General features: G+C 43.4%; 1 protein-coding gene across 4 annotated transcripts in view; it reads right to left on the bottom strand.

Moving 5' to 3' along the window:
* Window positions 1-26,173, bottom strand: part of Met (MET proto-oncogene, receptor tyrosine kinase) — a 109,935-nt gene that overhangs the window by 45,184 nt on the left and 38,578 nt on the right. For all 4 annotated transcript variants that reach the window (XM_038318315.1, XM_038318317.1, XM_038318316.1 and 1 more), the window contains 3 exons: window positions 14,291-14,482; window positions 4,779-4,913; window positions 3,370-3,543 (listed from right to left, as the gene is read on the bottom strand). In XM_038318315.1, the coding sequence (XP_038174243.1) occupies window positions 3,370-3,543; window positions 4,779-4,913; window positions 14,291-14,482 (501 nt within the window). The remainder of the gene's footprint in view (window positions 1-3,369; window positions 3,544-4,778; window positions 4,914-14,290; window positions 14,483-26,173) is intronic.

The raw sequence follows: 26,173 nt of genomic DNA, 5'->3' as shown, positions 1-26,173 counted from the left end.
ACAGTTACGACGAACATACAGAAGAACTCAAATTTGCAAACATTTGCATCGTCCCTCAGTAAATAATTACAAACCAATGTCTTAACTCACCCTTGTTACAAAAGCCTCCTAAAGTCTTAGCTTAGTGCTTTTATGACCACTATTTTAGCCATAAAAATCCATTACATAGCTGTGTCTTTCATGAAAATTCACCTCATCTCTGTCTAACCAAATGAGAACTGCTAAGGGGAAAATCTGTTTATTATCATATTAGAAATCCAGCAGACGAGAAGCACTGGCACCCAGGACCCTCTTTAGGCCAAGACTGCCACACGGCCGCTGCTCCTTCTAACGAGAAGGTTTTCTCTATCCAAAACAGTAGCTCAAGCTGCTGGTGGCCTGCTCCTTCTGCCTCCAGCCCTTGCCCTGCTCCAGGTCCAAACTGAAGCCTGTCACTCAGCACACACCATCGCTCCCTACAAAGAGGCATAGACTTGGCCATCATTGAGAAAAGGCACAGAGTTGTTCAGCAGCTGCACTGTCCAGAGACAACAGTGACAAGAAGTCCCGTCCTCTCGGACGGCTCTGTGTTAGCATTTGCTGAGCCGAATACGGTCCCAGAGGCTTATGGAGGAACTGCCGCTCTTCCAGGGGAAAAGGAAGGAAGTTGTCGTAGACCACACACCCTTGCATAGCCCCAACAATGGGCTGGCAAACTCTGAGTTATCCTGAAGTGCAGAGAAACTCTCTGGGCAGGAAAGGAGTGTCCTGCAAAGAGCCCCAGAAGCCAGAACTCCCACCTGTCTGGCTTTCACAGGTGAAAGATCCCAACACTGCTGAGGGCATTCCAACAAGACTTTCGGATTGTTAGTGCACGCCACTAAGATAAAATATGAGAAAGCATTCAAAAAATGGAGATTACGTTTTACTACTAAAGCCACTTTCTGGTTTAGCAGGAAAAACAAAGCCACAGACATGCCGGTGGCAACACACTGCTGCCTGGTCTGCTGTTGTTTCGTATCTGTGCCTCAGATCGATGATGTAGTTCTGTTGTGTCTGTGAGATCATCTTAAGTCCTATAAGGCCTGGTGCCCCCGCTTCCCTGCCCAATACCTTCAGGATATATTGGGATAATGCCCCTCATTTTCTGAACATTCCTCCTTGCTATCAAATATCAGATGGCACATTTCAAACAATGGATTGGGGTTATAATCCTGAGATCACTCATATCTAAAAGTGCAAAGACTCTCAGCCATTGAACACCGTGTACCTTGAGAAGCAGGTTGAAGTGTATGTATCAGAATGTGAAACTCTATACCTCAGCTGGATTTGCGCATAAAGAGTTGAGGCCAGCAAAGCAAAGGGACAATCCGTCTTGTTTTTTGCAGCAAGAACACCAAATGTCACGGTCTAGTACAGCATGAAATCTTTCTAACAGCGATGGGTGGGGGCGGGGTGGGCTGGGCTGGGGGGATTTATAGACTCAGCTGTGCTGCTTTCCTCTTACTGTACGGCCCAGGCCTCATCAGCGTGTGCATGATACTCTGCAAGCTTCTACGTTTACCTTGCTTTTACTTTTAAGTTTTGTTTTGGGGGTTGGGTTGCAAGGGCAGAGGGCAGAAACAAGGGAACCGGGAGAGGGCTGGGATCAGGGTGAATAATGTGAAATCCACAAAGAATCAATAAAAAGTTTCAAAAAAATCAACTGTAGAGTGCTGGACTTCCGAAAGAGGAGGGAGGAGGAAGGCTTGTATGAGAGACTGCATGGTTCTAGAAAGCTCTAAGCTATTTACTCTGTTTTCAGCTTTTTAAAAAACAAGGCTTTCATGATTAGTAACGAGAAGCACAATGGTCAAGAAGAAATGTTTCTCCTGGTCAGGTTATCAGTCTTCCTTCTTAAATACTAATGCAGATAGCTTTGAAAAGCTGTTGAGACTTGACTTACACACACACACACACACACACATATCACATACACACAGGTGCACACACATACAGACATCACACATACCACACACACACACCACAGATATATCACACATATACACACACATCGCATACACATCACACATACCACACACCTACCACAGACATATCACACATATACACACATATGACACACACATACACACACACACGCGCACACACACACACACACTCAGTACAGTTGTCATAGACTGTGAAGACTTCAAATTTCTGGCTCCTGAAACCCCCAAGGCTGTTTGGAAAAGTATACAGTTGCATGTGAGTGTTTAAAGAAGACTGAAGGACACAGCAAGGATTCAGAGTTGCTATTCCCTGCTTTCAGTGCATTCTCTGGCTGGTCAGGCCAAAAAATTGATAATTGTATCGCACCTAGCAGAAAATAGTTTTATTGAAAAGCCAGCTAACCACTGCAAATCTGGCTCCAAACCGTAGCTAAATGGAAACAGCCATGCACTCCAGCCGGGTTTCCATTCCGCTACTTTGTTTACTTGGAGCAAACCAGGTGACCCAGGCCTTTAACTTGAATCTTTCACAAGAGACATTTACTAAAGTCCAACTGGTCTACATGCAGACAGAAAAAGCCAATACTGGGTCCTTGCTCAGGAAATATTTTCAAGCAAAATATAAACGGGCCAAGAGGTTTAAAAAAAAAAAAAAACTACCCCTGATTTTCAAACCAATCCTTATGAAAATAAAACAACACTTAGCTATGCAATGCCAATGCTGCAAGGCTTCAGCACCAAGGCTGCCATCCTTGCCAGGAACTAGGATCTTCAAGAGCAGGGAGCACTTGTCTCTTTTTGAACTATATGTCCCAGCATACGATCAGGAAGTATTTTCAAAGCGAATGAAAAGAATGAGATGGCTTATAGAAGTGCGGGTGTCAGTACAGCCGCTCTCAGAGACATCATTTCTCGTTCAAGTACGTTGAGACAAGATTTAAGCCACCCACAGGTGGAAAGGGAACTGACCTCTGTGTGTAAGGATCGTCAGTCTGCGTGGCTCAACTCAGGGGCCCCCATGTATGCCACGGACCTAAGACCTCTCTCTGTGGAGTTGGAGGCTTCTGCTTGGGCACCTGGCCTACAGCAGGCAATGAGGAGTGAGTGTAGGTGATTCAGGAGGGGACAGATCTGAACTGCGGAGCAGCGCTGCTCACTCTCACCCCGCTGTGCATCACACATGGGCCTAAGGGAGAGCAGCCACTCTAGAGAGGACCTCGGGAGCATTTCAGATGCAGAGTGAGGGGGTGTCCCAACCCCACCTTAGGGACAAAGCTAAGATAGAGAGGGCTGGTGATCCCCCCCACTTTAATGAATAAATTGATTTTTGCGTTCTTTTTTCGTTTTTGGAACTTGCGTTTAAATAAAAAAAATCTTCCTGAGAGCTGACAGATGTTCCTACCTTATAAATTGCAGGCAGACAGACCTCTTGAGTCCATGTGCCGCTGGGGCATTCATCAGAACGCACACACTGATCCTGGCACCAGCCACACTGCACAAAGGAAGGGGCGGAGAGACACTGACTGCAAGACTGGAAATGTCCACAACCCAGGCCATTCAGTGGGATCTTGGAGATCTGCAAAGAAAAGGGACAGAAGGAGTTTCTAGAAGGGTTTCGGTTTGCTCAAGTGAGAGCTGCGTGTGTAAAAGTTTCATATAAATATCACCCGAGGGCCGGGGAGATGGTTCAGTGGTTAAGAGCTCTGGTTGCTCTTCCAGAGGACCCTGGTTCAATTCCCAGCACCCACATGGCAGCTCACAGCTGTTTAACTCCAGTTCCAGGGGAGGACACCCTCACGCAGAAAAGAAAAAAAAAAGCCAGGTGGTGGTGGCGCACACCTTTAATCGCAGTACTCAGGAGGCAGAGGTAGGCAGATCTCTGTGAGTTCGAGGCCAGCCTGGTCTACAGAGCAAGTTACAAGAGAGGCTCCAAAGTGACAAAGAAACCCCATCTCGAAAAACAAAAACAAACAAACAAAAAACAAAAAACACACAAAAAAGGAGAAAGGCAAAAAATCACTTGATAGCATCTAATTAGGAGAGCATCTATATGAAAAGCCCACAATTATGATTTTAAGTGATTTAAAAAAGTCAAACTCTTTTTTTTACTACTGGGGCATTCATGATAAAAGGTTAACGCTGTTTGCTGGATATGCTGTGCACCTGAGATATTTGCTGCTTGGAAGGCCGAGACAGGGCTGTGAGTTCCAGGATCTTGACAGCATAGCCTGAACTAACTCACTAACACCCCAACCACAACTTAAAGAAACATCATTACTGTCTAGTCCATGAGCACTTTCCTATAACGCTAAACATTCTACAACGTTTAGAGAAGTGTCTCTGTTTGAGATGATTTTAAAATAACAAGAGAGACCAATTGAAGCTTCAGGGGAAGCATTTGAAACTCTGGAAAGTTCTACGTATGGTCACATACCATTCTGGTATCAAGGTACACATCTCTCTCTTAAAGGACCAGGGATTTCTGGCTGGAGTTAAATTCCTGTGTATGTCACCAGAATTTATCTGACTGCTCTGGGGTTCTGTCTAAGGACTGTAATTTGCATTCTGCGAGGTTGTTTTTTTCACTGATAAACAGGACTGAAGAATAGCAACTAAAGAAGATGCCCTCAGGCCTCACCTCCCTTGGATGAGAGATAACTCGACTTCAGGCAGTCTCTGGAAGACTCAAGAAAGAACTAGACGGAGGAGATAAGAATCTAAGACTGGGAGAGGGGTTATTAAAACAACAGCACACAGTATCTATTTAAAAAGAACCAAACCCATGGAAATTCCAATGGAAACAGGCCTTACCTTCTTCCCTGTGACAACCAGTGTGTAGCCATTTTGGTCTGATGGCTGTTCAACAATAACTTCTGGAGACACAGGCTGGGAATCCAGGAGGAAGTTCACGTGAGGGGTGGAAGGTACGGTCCGAGAAAGCACAACCTGAGAAAGAAAAGAAAGCACACTCATTCCAAAAGACTAGCTTTAAACATAGAACAGCTAAGTGCATTAGTGTTCCAACTAAAGACCGGTGGGTCCCCGTTAGAAATCAATACCACGTCTTTTCATCACCTGCCCTGAAGCCAGTTCTTCTGAACCCTCATGTTTTGCCCATGGTCTCAGCAGTTTCTAGAAAAAGATCTTGCGAACAATCAGCCGGCACATTTAAATCAATCCTTACAAGTGTGTGGGCAGCTGGAAGAGCCAAAACTCTTCCCAGAAGGAAGCCACCACATAAGCTACATCGTCCCTGGATTATTCTGTAATCTGTCCTTTCAGCCTTCCCCATGGGGCAGTTTCCCTTGACATCATGCTAAGAACAGAAGACAGGGGGTCTGGAAACCCGAGGCTGATTCCAGTTTTGCTGCTCTTAAGTTGTATTTATCGATCATATTAGGTCAGAATAGACCCTGGCTGTTGGAACTGAATTCTTTTAAATAACACGGTCTCGTGATATGATATTACTTCTGTTACAAATAAAGTTCTACATTTTGTCCTGTCTGTAAAAATAAGGCCTGGTGGCTTTAATAATGTCTGAATGATGTGCACAGAGAAACGGTGTTAGTCTCGCTTTCAGGTATTTGTCGTTAGGGATATTCCTCAGCGATACGATTTCCCTCCTTCCTGTTTCCAGACCCCAGTGATAATGGAAGTTCAGAGACAGATAGGCAGGGGATACAATATCAGGATGGCTCTTCGCTGAGCTCAGCGCCTAGCATGGCTTGCGCATGCTCAGAGAGATTTGTCCTCAGGGCGCGCGCAGGGGGTGTGGGACGGGAGGCTGATGCGAACTGGGCTCTATCTCTACTATAACATTGCCCTACATTTCCAAGAAACTTTTACAAGCTGCGTTTTCAAAGTTTACTGGTTTGTCATATGAAATCCTAGGACAGCTATGGGCACCCTGAAGTTACAATGAAAAGCCAACCAACCAACCAAACAACAAAAATACACTTAACCACAATTTTTCATTCACAAAACAGAAGTGCAGATTAGAGTAGTGATAAAGGGCTTGGTACTCAAAAACATACAAAATACACTTATTTTGAAGAAAAATAGCCATTTTTTTCTTCTTTAACACAATGAAAAGGCCAAGTAGCCTGAAACAATGTGGGATGATTTCCAAGTGTTTAATTTGTTCTCATGGGATGAACTGTTAATAGCAAAACTAACTAAATGCACATTGAGCCATAAAAATTTAACATCGTGACATTTCTGTTCTACTCCAAACACTCAACACATTGAAAACACCTCCATTAAACTGGGCAGTTATATTTGCACAGAAATTTAATGATGATTCAAAGGTCATGTGGTCATGACCTCAAAGGTCATGAGGTCAGGATGGAAATTACTGTTATTTCCTACATTTAGGACTCAATAGACATTTGTGACCTCAGTGGGCAGAGCAAAGAGGAGTTTAACTTCCAGTCCCTTACCCGCACTCCTGGGCTGCTCACCTATCAGATGCTGGATCTCAACCCTCTAGACCACGCCACCTGAATTTCAGCTCTTCAATTTTGCAATCTTAAACCCCTTGGGTACTTAGCTCCTCCCATGCTCTATAGTTCTTCAGACCATTATTTCCTCTTTGAATACAAAGGTTTTTTTTTTTTAAATCTGCTTTTATCATGCACAAGTTCAAAACCAACACAAACATCAGCTTGTTAACACTCATTCTTCTGTGATTTTCACTTCCTTGATGACTATGGATCAACTCTTGGCTATTTGCATTTTTCACCCCCCCTTCCCGGTTTCCTCTGTGTTCCTCAGACCCTACTACACAACCACAAGGATCATCTCCCGGAACATTTTCTAAAGGATGTCTTGCATTTTCTTACTGCTGTCACGTGGTATGTCAGGACTGAAGTTGCAGAGCCGTATGGTAATTCTATATATAACCTTGCAAGGTTTAGAATTTCTTGTGTCTATAATAAGCAATCCCTTCTTAATTCCTAGATGGTTATCTCGACTTTATCACATATCTGATTATATGCAACTTCCCTTTCTTTTCATAGAGAAGCTCTGCTCTTTGCATCCCTGGGCTTGGGTCGATGGATTTGTTGTTGCCTTCTCTGATTTTTCAGCTGGAGACACCATACACACTAAGATGGCACTATCATGGTAGGTAACCATGTCAGACACGATGCTAAGTGCTTCTAAGGAGATCAGAGTGGCCTTTCACAATTATTCTGGATGATAAGATACTGTTTTCATGCTTTCAATGAAATCCAAGGGAGAATTTAGCTAGAACGTGCAAGAGTCAGGTTTCCCAGAAGCTTTACCTAATGCCAGAATCCATGTGCTTGACCCCTCCTTAAAAACCCAACAGTTTGGTTCTAGGAGCCCAGGAGTAAGTACCAATCTGAAGCTTGAAGTCAGAACTCCCAAAGAGCACTGGGGAGTTGAAGCTAGAACAGTCTTCACAGTTCGTGCTTGCCTGTTGTTCCTTGTTTCAGGAACCTTGGCTGCAGAGTCAAAATTGCCTAAGAAAGTCTCTCTGCTTTGAGTAGCACTGATAGCTCACATGACACTGAACTAGCCTAGCCAGCAAAATTCATGGACTAGAATGGGTGCTGTCTGCTACATAGGGCAGCAGGAGAAGGCGGGAAGGCCACGAGAAGAAGGGGTGAGTCTTTGCCTTTGCAATGATGAGCAGAGACCTTATCACGCATGCAAGTACCTTTTCAGTTCATCATTAGCCTTTTCTCTGCAGGAACACCCACTGTATGGAAATGCCAAGAATGCTTTTTCTATCATTAATCCCTCTCTCTCTCTCATTGCCAGAATCCTAAATAATTGAGTAACCACTAAAATCCTCAAAACACCCCTGAAGCAATGCTTGCAAGAATTAGGAGTTGCTTTTTGTTGTCATGGAGATATTTCTAAGGACAGATCAGAATTTGGCATGTAAGTTTAATTCTTATGATAAATCACTTGGCAATCTGAGAACAATTAATATGAAATAGAAGACTGGCAATTATCTTTTGAATTTCTACTGTGTCCATGACTAATGCTTAGCATTTAGACCACAAAACCTTTTTCTTTAATGATCCTGAAAATATAGCCCTAATGCATTGTTTGGAGGGGGGCAAGGGAAGAATTCGAATTTACTTGCTCCTTGCTGTTTTTAGATCACATAAACTTGATCAATAAAATATCTGAGAGAGGATGTGAGAAAATACTACATGAGCAAATAAATAAAATAAAACAGTGTGGTTTCACCCGGAAAATTTGTAAATGTGAACAAAATAATTTTATGTGAGATACTATAATTCATAAAAACCGAATTTCCCTAACATACACATAGATTTATTTTCAATTAGAGAACTTTACAATTTAATTTTGTTCAAAAACAGATGAATACAATTTGACATAAAATCCATCTATGTGGCTATTTACTTCCTCAAATGTTTCTACTGCTTTTTTTCAAAGCAGACAATTCAAAAGTTTCATGTGAGAAGGGGAAGAGGAGGAGGAGGAGGAGGAGGAGGAGAAAGAGGAGGAAGAAGAGGGAGTGTGGTGGTTGTAGGCTCAGTAGGAATTTCAGTGGTCACTCAAGTCTCTCCAAGAATATGAAAGAGTAGGATATGCCCTCAATGCCCAGCAACCCTGATTAAATGCCTTCTTTGGCTGTCCTCTGAAGACACACAGGGGCCTTCCAGGTCCTTCAAGGAACCCCGGGCTGTTCTGATCTAACCACTCCACCTCCTCTGTATGACACTTTTCCTCATGTGATCCACCACAGATGTCTGGGGAGCGCGCTGCATCCCAGTGTAGCCGTTTCTCCAGTGAGAATTCATCCCTCTTTCTTCCATCCCTGAAGCTTCCAGCCTGCCTTAGAAAGGCGTGGCTTTTAGAGTCTATGCAAATATTTGCAATCATTACCGCAGTCAACTTTGAAATACTTTCAGTAGCTCAAACAGCACTACTATCCCTTAACAATTACTGTCCAACCTCCCCAGCCTCTGATAACTACTATTCTACTCTTTCTCTCTAATTTTTCCTATTCTAGACATTACATACAAATGGAATCTGACATTATCTGGCCTTTGTGTTGGCATTTTCCACTTAGTATATGTTTTTAAGGTTCATCAGTGCTCCTGTTGTCAAACAGTATTCTGCTCTTTATTTAGACCACATTCTCTGCACGTATGTATCACTCCACGGGCATTGGGGTGGCTCCTACACTTTGCCTCTGAATAATGCTACTAGGGATAGATGTGAACTTCCTATGTGAACATATACTTTCATTTCTCCTGTGTGCTGCATCTAGGATAAGGATTTTTAAAACCTTCTGGCAGCCCCATTTTTAACTTCTCAGAACTGCTAAGCTTCTTCCCGTAGTGTCTATACTACTCCACATTCCCACAAGTTAGGGTTTCCACGTGCATTTCCTTTTCTCTTTTCTTCTACACTTTTTTGAGGCAGGGTCTCTCTACATAGCCATGGCTGTCCTGGACCTCACTACGTAGATCAGGCTAGTTTTGAATTCACAGAGAACTACCGGCCTCTGCCTCCCAAATGCTGGTGTTCTGGGCTTAAAGATGTGTGCCACCATATCTGGCCCTATTTTCCGTTTTCTTAATTATGGCCATTTTAGTGGGTGTGTAGTGGTACTTTATTGTAGTTTGGTTTTATGTTTCTATGTTTATTACCAAGTGCTTTTTTTCCTTAGAGGAAAGTTTTTGCCGTCCCTGCTCAGCACCCGAAGTCATGGCTGTGAAGAAGGTTTCTTCACAGTCAGAGTGAGCCTCTATGGTGCAGGGTCCTAGAGAGACTGGTAAGCGGCAGGGTAGATGCTCCCTGGAGAAGCAGAGTGGCAGAGGCAGCACACTCCCCAGACACCTGGGGAAGTGTGTGGGGCAGTAGAGGTGGAGGGGCAGTGGGGTTAGATCAGCATGGGTGAGGGTGGGTTCCATGAAGAACAGTGAGCCACTGCCGCTGTCATGCCTGCCTTGCTGTGGCGGACTGCGTCCTCAGGAGCAAATAAACCCTTCCCCTTCACATTGCTTCTGTCAGCATTTTGTTACAGTGACGAGACAAGTCACTAAAGCAACTTCTGGATTAGTATTGCAAACACATGGACTACAGGACAACCTGTCAGTGCACAGAGTTTATCTGTTATGCTAGTTAAAAGCAGTAACGGTTCATAAACTAATGCTACACATGCTTCATATTTTACGCGTCTCTCTTTTTTTTTACCCCCCGAGAGAATTTCATCCATGAAATACATTTTAGTTTCTCTTTTTCATCTACAACCCAAACAAACAAAAGTTTCCTATTTTCCCAGGGTTTCAAACGTTTATGATGCTTTAAATTTCCATACATGTGATACTGAACCAAATATATGCCTTCTACCGCATGTATGCATTGATTTTAAGAGACTGCACATGAACCCAGCTTATTTTTTAGCTATGGTCATGACCTTGAAATTCTTATTTACCATAAGTTCCTGCTTAGCACAAAGAGACTTCTGAACTCACTATACATAATTTCTTCAAAAGCAACTGACTACCGCTAATAATATTCTTTAGGGCTATATCTAGGTGAAGGCTGTGCGTTTCATTTTAAATGATGTTTTTAGTGATGCCTCTGTCTGAAATGTTGTAAGAGATGAGTAAACTAACAATCCCTACAGAGAAATGATGTGTGAGTTTAATCTTCATTCAGAAGCATCTCCATCTAATGCTCACATTGCTGAACCTGTATGTGTCTGTATATTAGAAAATACTAGTAATTCTAAACACAACGCATGCCATCGCCTTCCAATAGGAAGCACTGATGTGCCACATCAGAATGGCGGCGTAGAATCCACAAGCAATCTGACGACAAAGGTCAGTAGATGAACTGATCTTATGGCAAGGGAGTAATTATTCTCAAGTTCACTGATTACTGACATAATCCTTTAAGTAATGGTCATAAAGAATGATCATGACCAAAAGACATCTTTCCTCTTTAAGTTTCTTGCTAGACCCAACTAGTCCAGATACGACCAGTAGAGAAAGAAAGTGGTGGGTGTTACTAACACTGAAGGTAACAGAACAGGAAAGGGGAGGGTGCTGAAGAAAGACCGGGGAGGGTACCAAAAGGACTTAAAGGTAGCTGTGATTGTGCCCAGGCAGTGGGCACTGTTAGCAGACACAGTGCCTTTGCCCAGGAAATGCTAGTGGAGCTGAGTTTGAAACAAGTCTTGGGAAGGCCTACAGCCCCTCCCCCATCTCTGATTCACTCACTCTCCCCAGCCTGACAGTCACGCACAAATATTTTAATAGCAATGCTTTGCATTTAGAGATTAAAGGCCTTATACAAGTGCTGTTAAAAAAAATCAAGCAGGCATTGTTTAGATGTAGATTAGATGAGGAGCTCAGAAGGGGAGACGCGGGCAATCCCTGTGATTAGTCCTGTGATCTTCATGAGAATCCATCCTTCTCCCGCATGGCCCTGCACACTGGGCTAGGTTTCCCTGCAAGGGTGCACATCCTTACTGTTTACTTCTGCTGTCTCAAATGCTACTTGGTGTTTTACTTCAAAGCATCCCAAGAGAGTGATCACACAAATCAGAACCGTTTTTGAATTCTCTTATTACCATACTTCCCCTGATCTCGACCCAGATCCATGTACACGACAGCAGATTTAGGTTTAGTCGCACCGGCATGAGATAAGTTACACTCGCTTAAAAGTTAGCGACACGTCAAAATGTCCTCTCTGCCATGCACAGACTATTGTTAGCTAAACAATATAATTCTTCCTAATCAAGTAGCCACTGTGAAATACCTGATTCACTTTGCACCCAACAGCTGGGGCCGTGGTGTGGGTTCCCAGCCCGAGCCTAACACCAACACAATAGGAAGGGCAGAAACAGCTGCAAACCCTTGGGATAAAAAATTTGCTCAGCGGCTCTGCCATTAGGCTTGAGGGTAGGAAGGAAGTAAAATCATTTCTCTGTGTTTTTCATGTGTGGCAGCTGCCTTGGGTGGGAAAAAAATATGTTGATTCTGTTTTGTAACAGAAACGCTATAGTATTTATTAAAACGGTGAGATGCAGAAACTTAGCCTGGCAATGGATTTAGAGTTTTAGTCCAGTCAAAACACTCAGAGAACCTGGTAGGGAGTCACTCTGGCAAAGCCAGCTGAAGATCTCCTATCTTCCCTGCCTCCCCCCCCCCCTTTCCTTCTTCCCTCCACTGTATCTGATGTAAACAAACTGGGCCTCAGTGTGTTTGGCTGCCTGATTCAGTTAACTGTCAAATGTTTTAGGTTTATTTATATAAAAGTCGATGGAACATAAGTATCACTGAAATACATCCCCCGTGGTTCCAGAGGCCCCTTATCTGTGTGCACTATTGCTGGCAGGCAAGCATTTAATCTCCTCAATTAAAATTGTCTTTCCTCAAAAGCAGGTTCCAGCTTTCCCTTGCTTCATGCATTTGTCCAGTAGAGAAGAATGAGTAGGTTCTTAATAAATGTTTGTGACTTTACCTTTTAATCTTTGTGCCATTAATTACAAAAAAGATAGCTTTTTACTCCTATACATAGTAAGGGACAAGAATAAAGCATCCCCTACAAAATTTTAGTTATAATGAGTATATGATTTTATATATACATGATATATTCCTTGGATGGTATGAATTCCTTTATTAAAGTAAACTTACTGAAAAGTGGGATTTCATTGTAGTTTTAACATGTGAGAATAGACGTGTGTGTGTATCTATGTAAACACGTATGTATACACAATGTAAATGCATGAAATAACAGTGACGAATTAGGGTCCATGAATTTGAAGTAGAGCAGAGGGTGTATGGGAGGGTTTGGAAGGAAGGAAGGAAGAAATGTTGTAATTACAAAAATAAAAAATATCTCAAATCTAAAGTGACGGTAAAAAGTGAATTAGTGAAGACCTGGTCTGCTGAGACAATGGTCAACTTAGAAAAAAAGAAAAGCAGAAACGAAGATGAGGGGGAAGCAAGCCATCGCCACGAGCACATCCGGAATCCCCTCAGTTTCCAATTCCCCTCCAGATCCTTCGGAATATCATAGCACTTATCAGTATGAATGAAGCATGCATTCGAACACAAGCAATGTGATCCCATTTCAAACGTAACAGGTGACTGCCATATAGGAACGTTACAGTGCGTAAGTCCGTGGAAAGAATATGTGTCCCACCTTCACAGCGGAGAACAGAATGAAGTGACCAGGACTGGGGATCAGGTAGATTGCACACGAGATAGGGGGAGGGAGAGGAGAGGCCCGGCCAGCAGCAGGGGACACAATGTACAAGCACTCACATCACAGGATCTTTGTCAGCACGGTGACACTGCAACTTTGAAAAGTCCCGCTGTGCTTTAGAGCATCAGAGAAATGATTTGCACCTCTTGAGTTGCAGCCGTGACCAACATCCAGATTACTCTAAAGACACTGAGAACTTTCAGAACTTTCGCTTTGTAAAATAATATGGATCCACGGTGCCATGATGGATGCCTCCGAGGAAACCATCCTGTGATGCGGATATTAACTACATCAGGCAACTAAAAAAATAAGCATCTTGCCTTATAAGACACTCTTAATAGTCACAGAAATTCCACAGATGTCATTGTCCTTCCGCATTAATTGAGAATCTGCTCACGAACTCATGGTGAAAGCACCAATAACTATTAAAGCAATAAAATACGCCTAGCAAGAGGGGTTGTTAATTTCTGCAAAGTGCCGTGATTCTTGTAGCTAGGAAACACTAATTCCATCAAGTCTAAAATGTGAACCTTTATCGTATGGAAATAGCGCTGCTGGCCATTAGAGGCGTTTCTTAATAAAGACTGCGCTTAAACAAATTAAGTATCTGATCTTCTCTGTGTGGGGCTCCACCATTTTGCAGAACGAGGAGAGATTTTGATGATAACACCCCTTCCTGAGTCCTGCCAGTGTCTCTCGGGTGTGAATGTCTCTCCTCCGGGACACACAGGGCTCACACAATAGCGTTCCTTTGATCCACAGTTTCCCCTGAGAGAGGAAAACACTGCCTGGAAGGGCTTCATTGTTTCATTTTTTACTTTCCAGTCATGTGACAGAAGTTATGAATGGAAAAAAAAAAAGGCCGTTCCAGACAAGCAAACTAAAGCAGCCACATTCGAGTTGAAAGGTTCAAAAACTTGACCAAAACAATCTATCTGCTTCATACAAAGTAGGCAATGCTTCACCGTTGGCCTTTTAGGTTCGTCTCTAGCTGCGACGGTGGTTTTCACTGTCTAGCCTGTTTGTAAGTATCTGACAGTGAAAACAGAAACAAACGAATTACACGACACCAGCTACTACAAGGAAGGACCTACCTGCATGAAGCGGCCTTCTGACGTCCCCAGATTGGCAATGGTGAGGTCGCCTTTGATGAAGGTGGATATAGACGTCAAGAGCACCTGCTTGAACTGGCCCATGAATAAATCGACGCGCTGCAAAGCTGTGGTGAACTCCGTCCGATACTCGTCACTGCGCACCTCACAGCCTGACGAATTCCTCAGCAGGGTCTGGAAGAAAATACGGCCATAAGGTTAAGGTGAATCTAGGGCAAACAAACTGGCGAGAAACCTCAATAAAGAGCTTGCTCAGAATATCAAGGATAGCTGGGCGTACAGACAAACAGCCCTAACCATGCACGAATGCTGTAGTGACTGAAACAGCCTCAGTTTTACTAGGTACTGTTGTGCGTACAGACTCTAAAAAATGGGAGGCAAAGAGTGCTATCGTAGTTTTATAATGTGGTTCAAATGGGCACTCATGAAGGCAGAACCTAGATGCTGTTGAAAGAAAAACGTAACTTTAAATATTTCATTTCTGGACTTCCTAGCAGCAAGTCTGGCGAAATGAATTTCAGGAATACTAATATTATTACTAATAATAATATATTAATTGTTAATGGTCACACTATGACACATCTTAAAACTCATGTATATGTTCTGTTTTGGGGCCAGAGAAGGGAAGTAGTGGTGATAGAGTTCATGGTGAGGCAACTGTACCTAAGACAACCACAGCCATCAAGGTCCTGAATGCAAGCATTTCATACAATTCCTACAATCTTCCTGTGTTCAGAATGAGGTAATCTGTTTTACTCTCTCTATCTGCAAAATAGGGATTGCTACAGAGAAATGTCCCTGCCACATAGAATTGTCGCTAAAATTAACTAGCTCACTAAGTCTCAGAGAAGAGAACCAGTCTGTGGAACTCCTGCCACCCCTGGGAGAAAGGCTGAAAAAGAGCGGACGTCAAGTATCTCAGTGAGCAGTTTCCTGAGAGACAAGTACCAACCTGGTGATGCTCCAATTCAACTGGAAGGGTTCAAAAGATTCCGTTCATTGATGCAGGGCAATGACAAGCAATGCCATGATCCCTGGCACCACATATGCATTCAGACCCCTGGTTTTCCTTTTGCCTATCAAATTTAAGCATTTGAGTTTGCTGTGCAGGACCATTCACGCTGGGACATCCACGGCACACTACCCAAGGCTGTATTCTAGGCTCATGCCTGGACCGCATACTTATCATAATGAAAGTGTGCATCTCCTGTGAGATCTGTTTCATTGATTTCAACATTTGTATCTCCACCCACATGTCTGAGAGATACTTCCCGCTTCCTGACCTTATGCTATTACACACCTCCCAGAATGACTCTTCCGTCCCTTCAGATGTTCAATTCAGATATCTAAATGTCTTCGAGATTCCTCCTTTTCTTTCATCCCGCCCACGTAAACCACCTTCAGTCCTCTCCGCCCCCCCCCCCCAGTGTTATTTTCCAGCTGCCCTACCCAGGTAATCTACCTTCCGTTTCCAGTGGTTTCATTTTCTACCTGTCCCAGCTGCTTTCTGTCGCTGTGATAAGACACTGACCAGAGGTGACTCCAGGTGGAACGGGTTGTTTGGTTTACGTGTCCAAACCACTGTCCATCGTTGAGGGCAGGAACTCAAGCAGAGGCAGGAACCACAGAGAGAAGCTGCTTACTGGCTGCTTCCAGGGTCACATTCGACTAGCTTGCTTATTCCTCCCAGGACTAACTGTACAGATGACTCTACCATTGTGGACTGGGCCTTCTCACATCAATCAACAATCAAGAAAATGCCATACAGAACTGCCTACAGGCAAATGATGGGGGCATTTCCTCACTTCAGGTTTCCCTGATCCCGAGTGACACTAGTTGGTGCTAGTTTTTGTCAACAGACTATACCGAGACCTAGCCCTGGTCTTTCTGCCTCCAACACCATGCTCTTTGTCCTAGACACTGTCACGTTAGCTGGTAATATTGCAGTAGACCTTATTTCTTGTCTTGTCTTTTAATGATTCAATACCTCTTCCCTTTTCCTTTCTATTTGGAACGCTTAATGCATATCCTTGCTCGTAGGAAAGTCATTTTTTAATGTGGGCTGCTAGATTTCATAACATGTGGTTTCTACCCAGCTTCTGCAGTCTGTGTTCTCTGTGTCTCAGTGTGCAGATCTGCTTTCAACTGTCCGTGCGTTCCCGACACTGTCCCATTAATGACTCTGACTTATACGGTTTCCTTTTCCAGGACGCTGGTTCTCTGTTCCTTCAATACTATATTGTGAGTGGTAGACCGAATCATGGAAAGCAGAGAGCTAATAAATAATAATTGAATGACTGAAGAAACAAGGGGGAGGGGCGTGAGTATGGAGCAGAGAGCTAGTGTTTTCTTTTTAAAGCTATCTTTTGCAGAAATAGGGCAGTGAGGATTTCATGAGGAGCAAGGAATACTTGGGTCCTCATTGTCCTGATGACAACTGGGAAGTGATAAATCCGGGCAAGATGAAGGGGCTGTGAGGATCTACTAAGAAAAATGAAGTCTACCTTAGATGAAAAGACACGGAAGTTCATTCTTAGACATCTTTATACAAAACTACAGGTCTAAGAAAGCCATAAATCCTCTATTATTATAATTTATTACAATCATTTTTATTACAATTTATTATAATAATCATAAGCTTTCCATTTTTTGTGGTGCTTGTGACTGACGCAGGGCTTTGCACACACTAGGAAAGCAGCTATTGCCCAGTCTCATCCCCTGCCCTCCAACTCACTGTTTAAGAACAACAAAAATTTCAGTTTTATTTCTGTATAATGACTCCATTCTTTAATGTTAAATCACCACTGTTAAATCACATGGGACTGTAAAGTTCTTATATTTTTTTGGCATCTGTGGTTAAAAGTCACCTAACATTCTATTTTGTGCGCCGACAATTTCTTCGCTTTAAATGGCAATCACTTAGCAAAACTGAGAGAGTCTTAGAGATACTAAATCTATTGTATCTTATAATTAAGCAAATGTTTCCGATCTGGACACTTATTTTGATGTATTAATGAGCAGTTGCTCACTATTTAATTAGAAGCTCTTCTTTGCTAGAGTACTATAGATTATTCTGAGGCGTAGCAGGTAACTGGGATGTACCAGCCACTCAATAGAGATCGATTAATTGGTAATTGAGTTTCTACCGATGATCACATTTTTGTAGAGACAGCATAGCCGAGGGAGGCTGCTTAAAGCGGCAGTGAACGGTTTAAACTCTTAGGCCCTCTGAAGGACTCTATTAGAAAAGGGACTGTTTGTTGCAGGGCCAGGTTTCTGGGGCTGCCTTATTCTTTCTCTTAGGCTGTACTCCCTCCTCTACATCTGGGAACTTGAAAATCTCAAACTTGACATAGGGCACAGAGTTACTTAATGCGTTTTCTGGGATATAAACACAATGTTGTGTGTGGAGTCATCGTGGATAATAAACTACTGTCAGCTTTCTGTCATCAAGACCCAGGAACTCTCGTTATCTGCTGTCCCCAGTGCCCTCCATCCTGCCTAGGTGTGATAAGCCTCGGTATCTGTATCTGCAAAACCACCAGAGATAAGGCCCTTCTCTGAAGCAGCTGGCTTTAAGGTACACCTTGCTGGGTGGGGCAAACAGGGCACTGGGACAGGTGATCTCTGGGAGTTCCCTGGAACGTTTGCAGGCTTACAAGGGCCTGCTGACTTTTTCTTCAGTGGAACGAGGGTGCTGCAACCTGGACTTCAGCCCCTATATACCTGTTTCCACAGATGTAAAGTTTAAATGTAAATCTTCATCAACATTGCAATAGTATTGATGCTGTGAACTTCAAGGCCCTTCCTTCGGGAAACCAGTCTCTGAACCTCATGCCTTTAAGGATTAGTAACATGGAGTTATGTCTCTATCTCTCCCCAGTAAAATTGCTCTGTGGAGACATTGCACAATGTTAGGAGAGGATCTGCAGGACGCCTTGATCTCGAAAGATTGTGCAATTTGGGGCTAAGAAACAAACAGGGGTAAGAACATTCTAGTTTTAGAATGCATGGATCCATGTCTACTTCCTTTTCATCTTTTCCCATTGCAGAAAGCTAAAGGTAATAAGAACACTGGTTTCCAGAAAGAAGTGATGTGCCAACATTCTCTGCAGGAGAGAGGTCTCTTCTTATCTCTCTTCCTGCTGAGAGCCTTGGGCAACCCAGAGATTGGGGCAGGCCTGCAGAAGTGGGTGCTGTCTAAGCCTTAGCAATGGAAGTTTAATAATGAGCCTTGGTTTAAGATCTGCATATTGCAAAACAACATGCAAAGAGAGATAACTCTCAGTCTGACCTCCGCATATACACTCATAGGTATGTGCACCACACACACACACACACACACACATATACACATGCATGTGCACACATGCACACACACACAAGACTTGCTGTAAACTCCCTTACCTAGCCCGTCTTACATCTCATCCTAGAGATTACAGCAATAACTCTGAACTATACCTTAATTAATTCAGTGTTTAGTTTTTTGTGTGTGTGTGTGTGTGTGTGTTTGTGTTTATTATCATGAGTACTTGCTAGGTTTTTTTTTTTTTACCTGACTCAGACATATGCTTTTTTTCTTTTTTATAAAAAGAAAATTGAAGTTCTAGAAACCTCAATAGGTTTGATTCAAAATGTTTCCCCCAATTAACACTGTGATATATGCAGCGAGTATGCAATTATCTTTAATTCAGTGTAATTAAGGATGTGATATATTTAAACTAGTGATTCTTTTAATTGATCGATAGGGCAGATTTAGCTCCTCTATAGATAATTTAAATCAGTCATTTAGATATTTATTTTTAAATGTAGCCTTGTAAAATCATTTCAGCTTACTCATACCAGTGCTTACATCCTTGACCATGGCAAGTTAGTTAACAGAAGACTTTAATATAAATATGGTTATGCATAGCCATATTTTGCATAAGTTCTAGTAATGGCTTTGTGGGAGACTCAACTTTCAAAATGCAAAGTGTCCTTTCTTAGACTTTTCCACCAGTTGGCTAAACACTCGACTGTGCTGGCGTCAGGAGCTCTGCTCAGCTTTCTTCCCTGAATGCCATTCCTGTGGGGACGCAGTGGGGCTGTTGCCGGCAGATGCACAGGGCTCTGGACTTCAGTGTCTGGCTATGCTTCTTGCAGATGAAGTTTAACTCCCCGGTCACTTGAACTTCTCAGTGATCAACAATAAAGCCAGAGCTTCCCGAACAGTCCAGAAGAATGGCTCCCAGGCAGAGCAGGCTAGTCTCTAATGCCAGAAGTTGGTGTTGTCTGAACCCTGTCCTGTGCTAAGAAGAGAACTCAGACCTGCTGTTCTCAGGGCACAGCATGAAAGGAAGACGTTTTCCCACCAGTTCTGCTTCCTTCCACTGACTTCCCTAGATGAAGACATCCCGAAACGAGGCTTCACCGGGATCATGTCCACCTGAAGCCTAGTCTAGCTGCGGGTGTTGCATAAGAGCAAAGCTGCCTGCAGAGTCGAAGGCAAGCTGGCCAAAGGACACCCTTTCAGTCTGGCGGGTCACCAACATGGCCAGCCACCAACACAGCACAAACAGGCCTCTGGTTGGCCTGCTGCTGGCTCAGCACTGGTGAGTCACCAGGTGACAATGCCGCAGCCAGAGTCTCACTTGCCGAGCGTTGCCGAGCCGTGATGACCTAATTCAACACACGTACTGGATTTGTACCCCTCAGGGCCAGCACGGCTCCACATCTGCCTGCAGGCTATATGTGGAGAGGCCTGACTGAAACCCATCATTTTTTTTTCTTTCCCATTTGGGAGGGCAACTTTTCTCCACTTGACTGTTGAGATTCCATAAATCAGTTTCCCTAGCCCCTGCCATCTCTGCTGCTGAATATTGAACCCAAAGGTCTACAAAAGCCAAGCCCATATTCTCCTGCCAAGCCACGCCCCAGCCATAGTTTTATCAAGAAAGTATTGCGTTTTTACTATGGTTACCTGCTCAAGACGAAGCCCGTCAGGATTCCAGCACGGAGAGGGGAGGGGCTCATAAAGCCCGCTCTTAGCTGAGTCCTTTTATTTTGAAGGAGACTAGAAGGAGACTGTGTTCACGCCTTCATGGATGACCCACACCCATTCCATATAAAGCCACACTAAATAGGCTCAATGGGTTAGATAGAAAAGTAAAAGGGCATGAAGCTGAAAGGGAGATAGGAGCAGGGGCTGGCTTTGATAGGATGCACTGCGTGTATTTATGAAGTTTTCAAAGAATTTGTAAGAAACATCCTAAATATGTTAGGCTTTGAAGGCCCTAGAATCCTTGTGGCATATTTTACTTTTCGCGTACATACGTAACTCTTTCAAAATGGAAAAAAATCCATTCTTAACTTGACGCATGAGCCAAAATGTCTTCCCAACCCCTCTTCTGAAGGCACCATGCTCACAGGGAGACAAGAGACTGACACATGAAAACAGGTAACTCGTCATGCACAGCGAAGAACTCAGCAGACATGCAGATGAACACTGCCCTGGCCCGAGGGCTGTATGAGTAGGGAGGAGTGCAAGTGAGATCGCGTGGGCTTCCACAGCTGTGCAACCCGTAGCAGAGGTGGATGGCGAGGAGGTCTGGACAGAAGTTGGACTACAGGAGGAGAAAATTCTTGGAACAGATTATGTTTTATGTGCAATGTGTGTATGATTTTTCCATTTGTATGTGTACAACTGCTTGCATTCATACATAAATATAAATCTACTCTTGGGATTAGAACACTCAAATTTCTCCAATGACATGGTCTTTGGAATTGGACAGGTTAAAACTCTTGCTTCTTTATCATTGCCTAAGGTGAACCAGATATAAAACAGGCTGGGCCCATGTGGTTTTGGTTAGCAGTCTTCATGGTGAACTTCAATCTCAGCAAGGAGTGGCAGTGATTCATAAACCCGTTCCAAGGATGGCAGATTTTGATGCTGTGAGGAGGTTTTTCTGTCCTTCTCTATTTAGCTAAGAGAAACCAAACTGTAATGCATTCAATTCACAGAAAAATTAGAAGACCAGAAGCCACAAAGCCAATCGCTATACTACATTATTAACCAATCAAAGGGGAGGCTCCCTTTCAGCAAGGAGTACTAATGACTGTCTTAGCAGAAGACCAGAGGAGCAGAAAGACAGGTGAAATGGAAGGGCTCAGCCATGCCCTGGTGTACTGCTGAAGCCCATGACTACACTCTGGACTACCATTAATCTGCCTGTCAATAGCTCTTATCCATCTTTGCCATCTTAGCACTAAGGAGTGAGACACATTTCATGTTTTCTCATCTGATTTCAGATGTGAAATACTTATCAGAGACTTCGCGAGTGGGCAAAGTATTCAAAGTCCCGAGCCCAAACCCAAATCTCTCATTTCAGTTGGGCCTATCCCATTCAGGAGAGTGCTTCTCTTTCTAGTGTGTACTTCATGCCAAGTGGTGCCAAGTGAGGGGAATCCTGTGGCCATAAAAGATGGTACTGGTGAAGACATTTATTCTTTTTATTTATCCATGCATCATTTTAAATGTGAAGCCGTGACTGGGATCTAGGAGTGAAAACCTGTGGGGTCCAAAGGCAAATGTCAAAGGCGGGTACCACTATGACTCTCACTGCTCAAGCAACAGCCACTAGGTGTCCAACGTTCCTCTCCCCAGCTGTATCACTCAGTTCGGGAATGTTCCAGAAGGTCCGAAGGAAGACATGTCCTCCCTCCGAAGCCTCCTACTACTTTTAACTCTGTTTCTGGTTTCAGTTAACTACCAAGTTCAGTAACTTCTGTCTGGCCACCTTCCTCATCTTTCTCTTCATCTCCCTTCATTTTTCCTGCCTTTGATTCTTCATTTTCCCAAAGTGAATCGAGATCACAGTGCACATGTGTTTATTAATGTAAGAAGGGAACATAGGATAGAAGAACCAGAACTTTTTCGTTTCTTCTCCCTATTAACTCTGCAAAAACCAGTACTCTATAAATTAAGTTTTTGAGATTGGAAGGGAAGAAGGAAAGGTAGTTTGCGGGAAATGGTGCTTTTACTAATAAACATTTTAATAGTCAATTTGAAACACAGATCTGAGTTATAGTCATTTGTTTGATAAGTATGTATTTTGTTCAAGTGATTTTATTAAGTGCCAGATATGTGGAGCTATAATCCATTCCATATCAAGAAATAACAAGCCGGGCAGCGGTGGCGCACGCCTTTAATCCCAGCACTCGGGAGGCAGAGGCAGGCGGATCTCTGTGAGTTCGAGGCCAGCCTGGTCTACAAGAGCTAGTTCCAGGACAGGCTCCAAAGCTACAGAGAAACCCTGTCTCGAAAAACCAAAAAAAAAAAAAAAAAAAAAAAAAAAAAACAATATGAGTGGAAAACATATCTCTCCACAAGTAGTAAGAGATGAGCTTGAGCTGGGCGGTGGTGGCGCACGCCTTTAATCCCAGCACTCGGGAGGCAGAGGCAGGCGGATCTTTGTGAGTTCGAGGCCAGCCTGGTCTACAAGAGCTAGTTCCAGGACAGGCTCCAAAGCTACAGAGAAACCCTGTCTCGAAAAACCAAAAAAAAAAAAAAAAAAAAAAAGAAAAGAGATGAGCTTGAAATGGGGAATGGATACCGCCATGACACTCAGAAAATTTCAGACTACAGTGGGGAGATGGAACAGGAGGGACTCTGGCGAATAGGAGAGTTAAAAAGAAATGGAGAAGCGGTGTGAACTGACAAGCGAGTGCTGAAGGAAACCGGAGACCGGAACTGGCAGTAGAAGGCCAGGTTGGGGGGAGGGACAGGACTGACAGAGCCTACAGGCTACGGCTTTGATAGGTGTAGGACAGGGTTCAGCCATGTTCTTGAGCCAGTTTGTACCAGCTCACGGAGCCATTTACGCAATTTTCCTCCTAGTTGTACTCAATGGCCAAATCTGTTTCCGTGATAACTTGGCACGGGTGGGATGGGATTCTGAAATGCCAGAAACCGGCCAGCAGTGAAAGTTGGGGGTGTCTACTATCTCCTACCAAGAGTTCGTTCTTGGCATATTACTACATGTGAGGGAAGCCAGGACCCAAGCAAGGGATTCCTTGAACATCATCCTAATGAGTGTGGACTTTACCCTGTGACACTGAGGACTCCCCGGATTGTTGCTAGGGTTGCAGCTATAAAAACAGGCCAATTTTTAGAACGATTACCACATCACTCTGAAGACAGATTCAGTAGAGATGAGGACAGATCCAGTGTGATCTAATTTTATCTTATTGGCATCATTTTTTAACACACAACAGCGACAACAAATCTGATAGAAGCAATAACATTTTCTATTTCTGATTTATGAATGCATAGAAAGAGAGACTGTTCATGAAGAAGGCTGAGGCAGGCCAAATGATTCCTTGGACACATTAAATTTCTTCATTAAATAGGTATTGTTTGCACATAAACTAGCAGCTGGATAAGGTGCTTAAGGAATCCTTAAGCAAGGCTGGATGGCGGGAGAATGTCAACATGGATTAATGAATGAGAGAGGTTGTGTAAACGCTTACTTAATCCCAGGGGAGGGTTTCCTGAGCCACTGGGGAGCTGGGCTGAGGTGGACAGACAAGAACCAAGGTTAGGAGGAAACAACATTAAGCAAACAATAGTTCGATTTCTTGTGTGATTTGCCTGCAGCTCAGAGTATAAGACAAAGCCTCCCTAAAGCAAGGCAGGTAAAAGCAGCCATCCTACCATCATGAGTAAAGTAATTATCCACCCAATAACTGGAAAGGAGATCTTAGTTTATATTCCCTGACAAAACAGAAAATGTGACTGTTTCTTAACTAGTTCTTGAACCTCTAATATATAGAGCATTAAATCATGTTCTGGGGGTTATAACAGAGGCTTCTTGGGACCAAAAAATCCAGGGAAAGCTTTAATTAAAAGCAACACTTGTTTATGGAACTGTAGGCGTTCACTTTCCCAGTAGTCAACAATGCTTCTCTCATGGACTGATGAGCTCTCAGTCCGATTGTTTTCTTTTCCCTGACTGAGTACTCCTGCCGCCTGACAGCAACGGCCTTCACCATTGCTACCCTAGAGCCTATGAAAACTAGAAGGTTAGTTTTTCCTTTTTCAACAAGGAACTTTCTTTTCAGTAGGTGGGAAAATTGTCTCATGCGACAACACCTGTAAGGCTGGAATATGTTTAAGTTCTTTGTGTATCTGTCGCCAACTGAAAACTTAAACTTTCGACCTTTAACATCAATTACAAACTTCACCTACTTCTTTTAAAGCACCACTTAGACATCATGTTTTCAAATCCCAATGGATATCCCTACCGTCGGGACAATAATAGAGTTGAAATTGTATGTTATATGCCTGACTCTACCTGGAGTAACCACGTTCACAGCAATTATACTTTAAAAACGTCCGAGCTTAGTCGAGAGTAGGAAACAGAGCTAATTTTCCCCCCACAGTGTCTCCAGATAAATCCCATGTAATTGCTTTTTGTCAAAGTAAAATTATTTCTCAATCACTCTTACTAATATAGCTACTGCTTCTTGTTTGCCATGATGGTGGAGCCAGAAATTGGTTTCTTTTTTAATAAATTATCAGTTGTATTCCATCCCATTGCAAACTCCCCATAGTAATTCAAGTTGCTAAGTACCGGGATTACCTAACGCGACCCGAGGTTCACCTCTCTCATTGTACTTTAGGACATTTCTAGACACTTAGACTGTCTCATACTGTTGACAACATGAAGAAAACAGTTTCACTTTCCTATTATCGTTTTCCAAAGTGTGTGTACTTCTTACATCCACTTGCTCTTATAAACAGTCTGTTACACTCAAGATGCTGGTCGCTTTACTGGAAAACACAAGTCCTCTGCCTGTAATTACCAGCTGCAGGAAGGGACAAGCCAGTGACCTCCCTGACTTGTAGGCACAGGACCAAGCTCCGGAGATTAAGTGCCTCCTATTCCCTTGGTAAACACCAGTTCTTTGTTGGCCGAACAAAAGAGACCAAACAAGCACAGAATAAAGGTGAGTGTTTCCTTGGATCCCTCAGACATATTTTGACATCTGCGCTTCAGACCTCCGCGGCTTGTGCAGACGATGAAAACAACATTGTTTGCGATTTATTCATAAAAAGACGTGGGCAAATTTGCCCAAGATCGCATACGCCTAAGATTCCTATGTTTTTCCTTTACTGTTTAAATATACAGATTCATTTCGGGAGACTTCTAAGGTCAAATCAACACCATTTGTAGTCTATGCTCTACGATGCATATGCTCGGGAGTAACGCATGGCAAAAGCCTCCCTTCTGAGACCTTACCTCATTTAGATACCTGCACGATTAAATACACACTAGCAGATGAAGATGATTAACGTGGAACAGAAAGGTTTAATGTGCAAAGATGAAGGACAACACAACGATGGTCCTGGTCTGAAAGCACACACTGGGACATTCGGGAGGTGCTCATGAGTCGGGCATGGGTCCTGGGAGGACATCCAGAAGCTGCTCATGAGATGATCATGAGTCCTGGGAGAACTTGGCTCTCACTTGGCCTCTCGGCCACATGATCCTCATGAGCAGGAAGCACTAAAAAAAAGGGATACAATTATGAAGGGTACACTATGCCGACTCAGAAGGACAATGTGACTCGGGCCACCTCAGCACCACATTGCCTCAGATTCCATTAATGTGCATAATGCTGAGGGTTTCAAAGGGACTTATTTTCGTGTTCTCTGAGTTGCATGATTCTTCATCACAGGACTCGTGAGTAACGGGAGAGCCCTTTTCATGGGCAGAAGAAATCTCCAGAAATACAGAGTATTGACACCAAAGGCAGGCAGGGGACCAAGGAAGAAGTAATCCAGCCCAACAGGATACCAAACTATTGCCAAAGAAGCTGATGGGG

Source organism: Arvicola amphibius, chromosome 2, assembly GCF_903992535.2.
Source record: "Arvicola amphibius chromosome 2, mArvAmp1.2, whole genome shotgun sequence".
Lineage (NCBI taxonomy): Eukaryota > Metazoa > Chordata > Mammalia > Rodentia > Cricetidae > Arvicola > Arvicola amphibius.
Note: the sequence above shows the minus strand (reverse complement) of the source record. Positions and strands in the feature narration are given on the sequence as shown.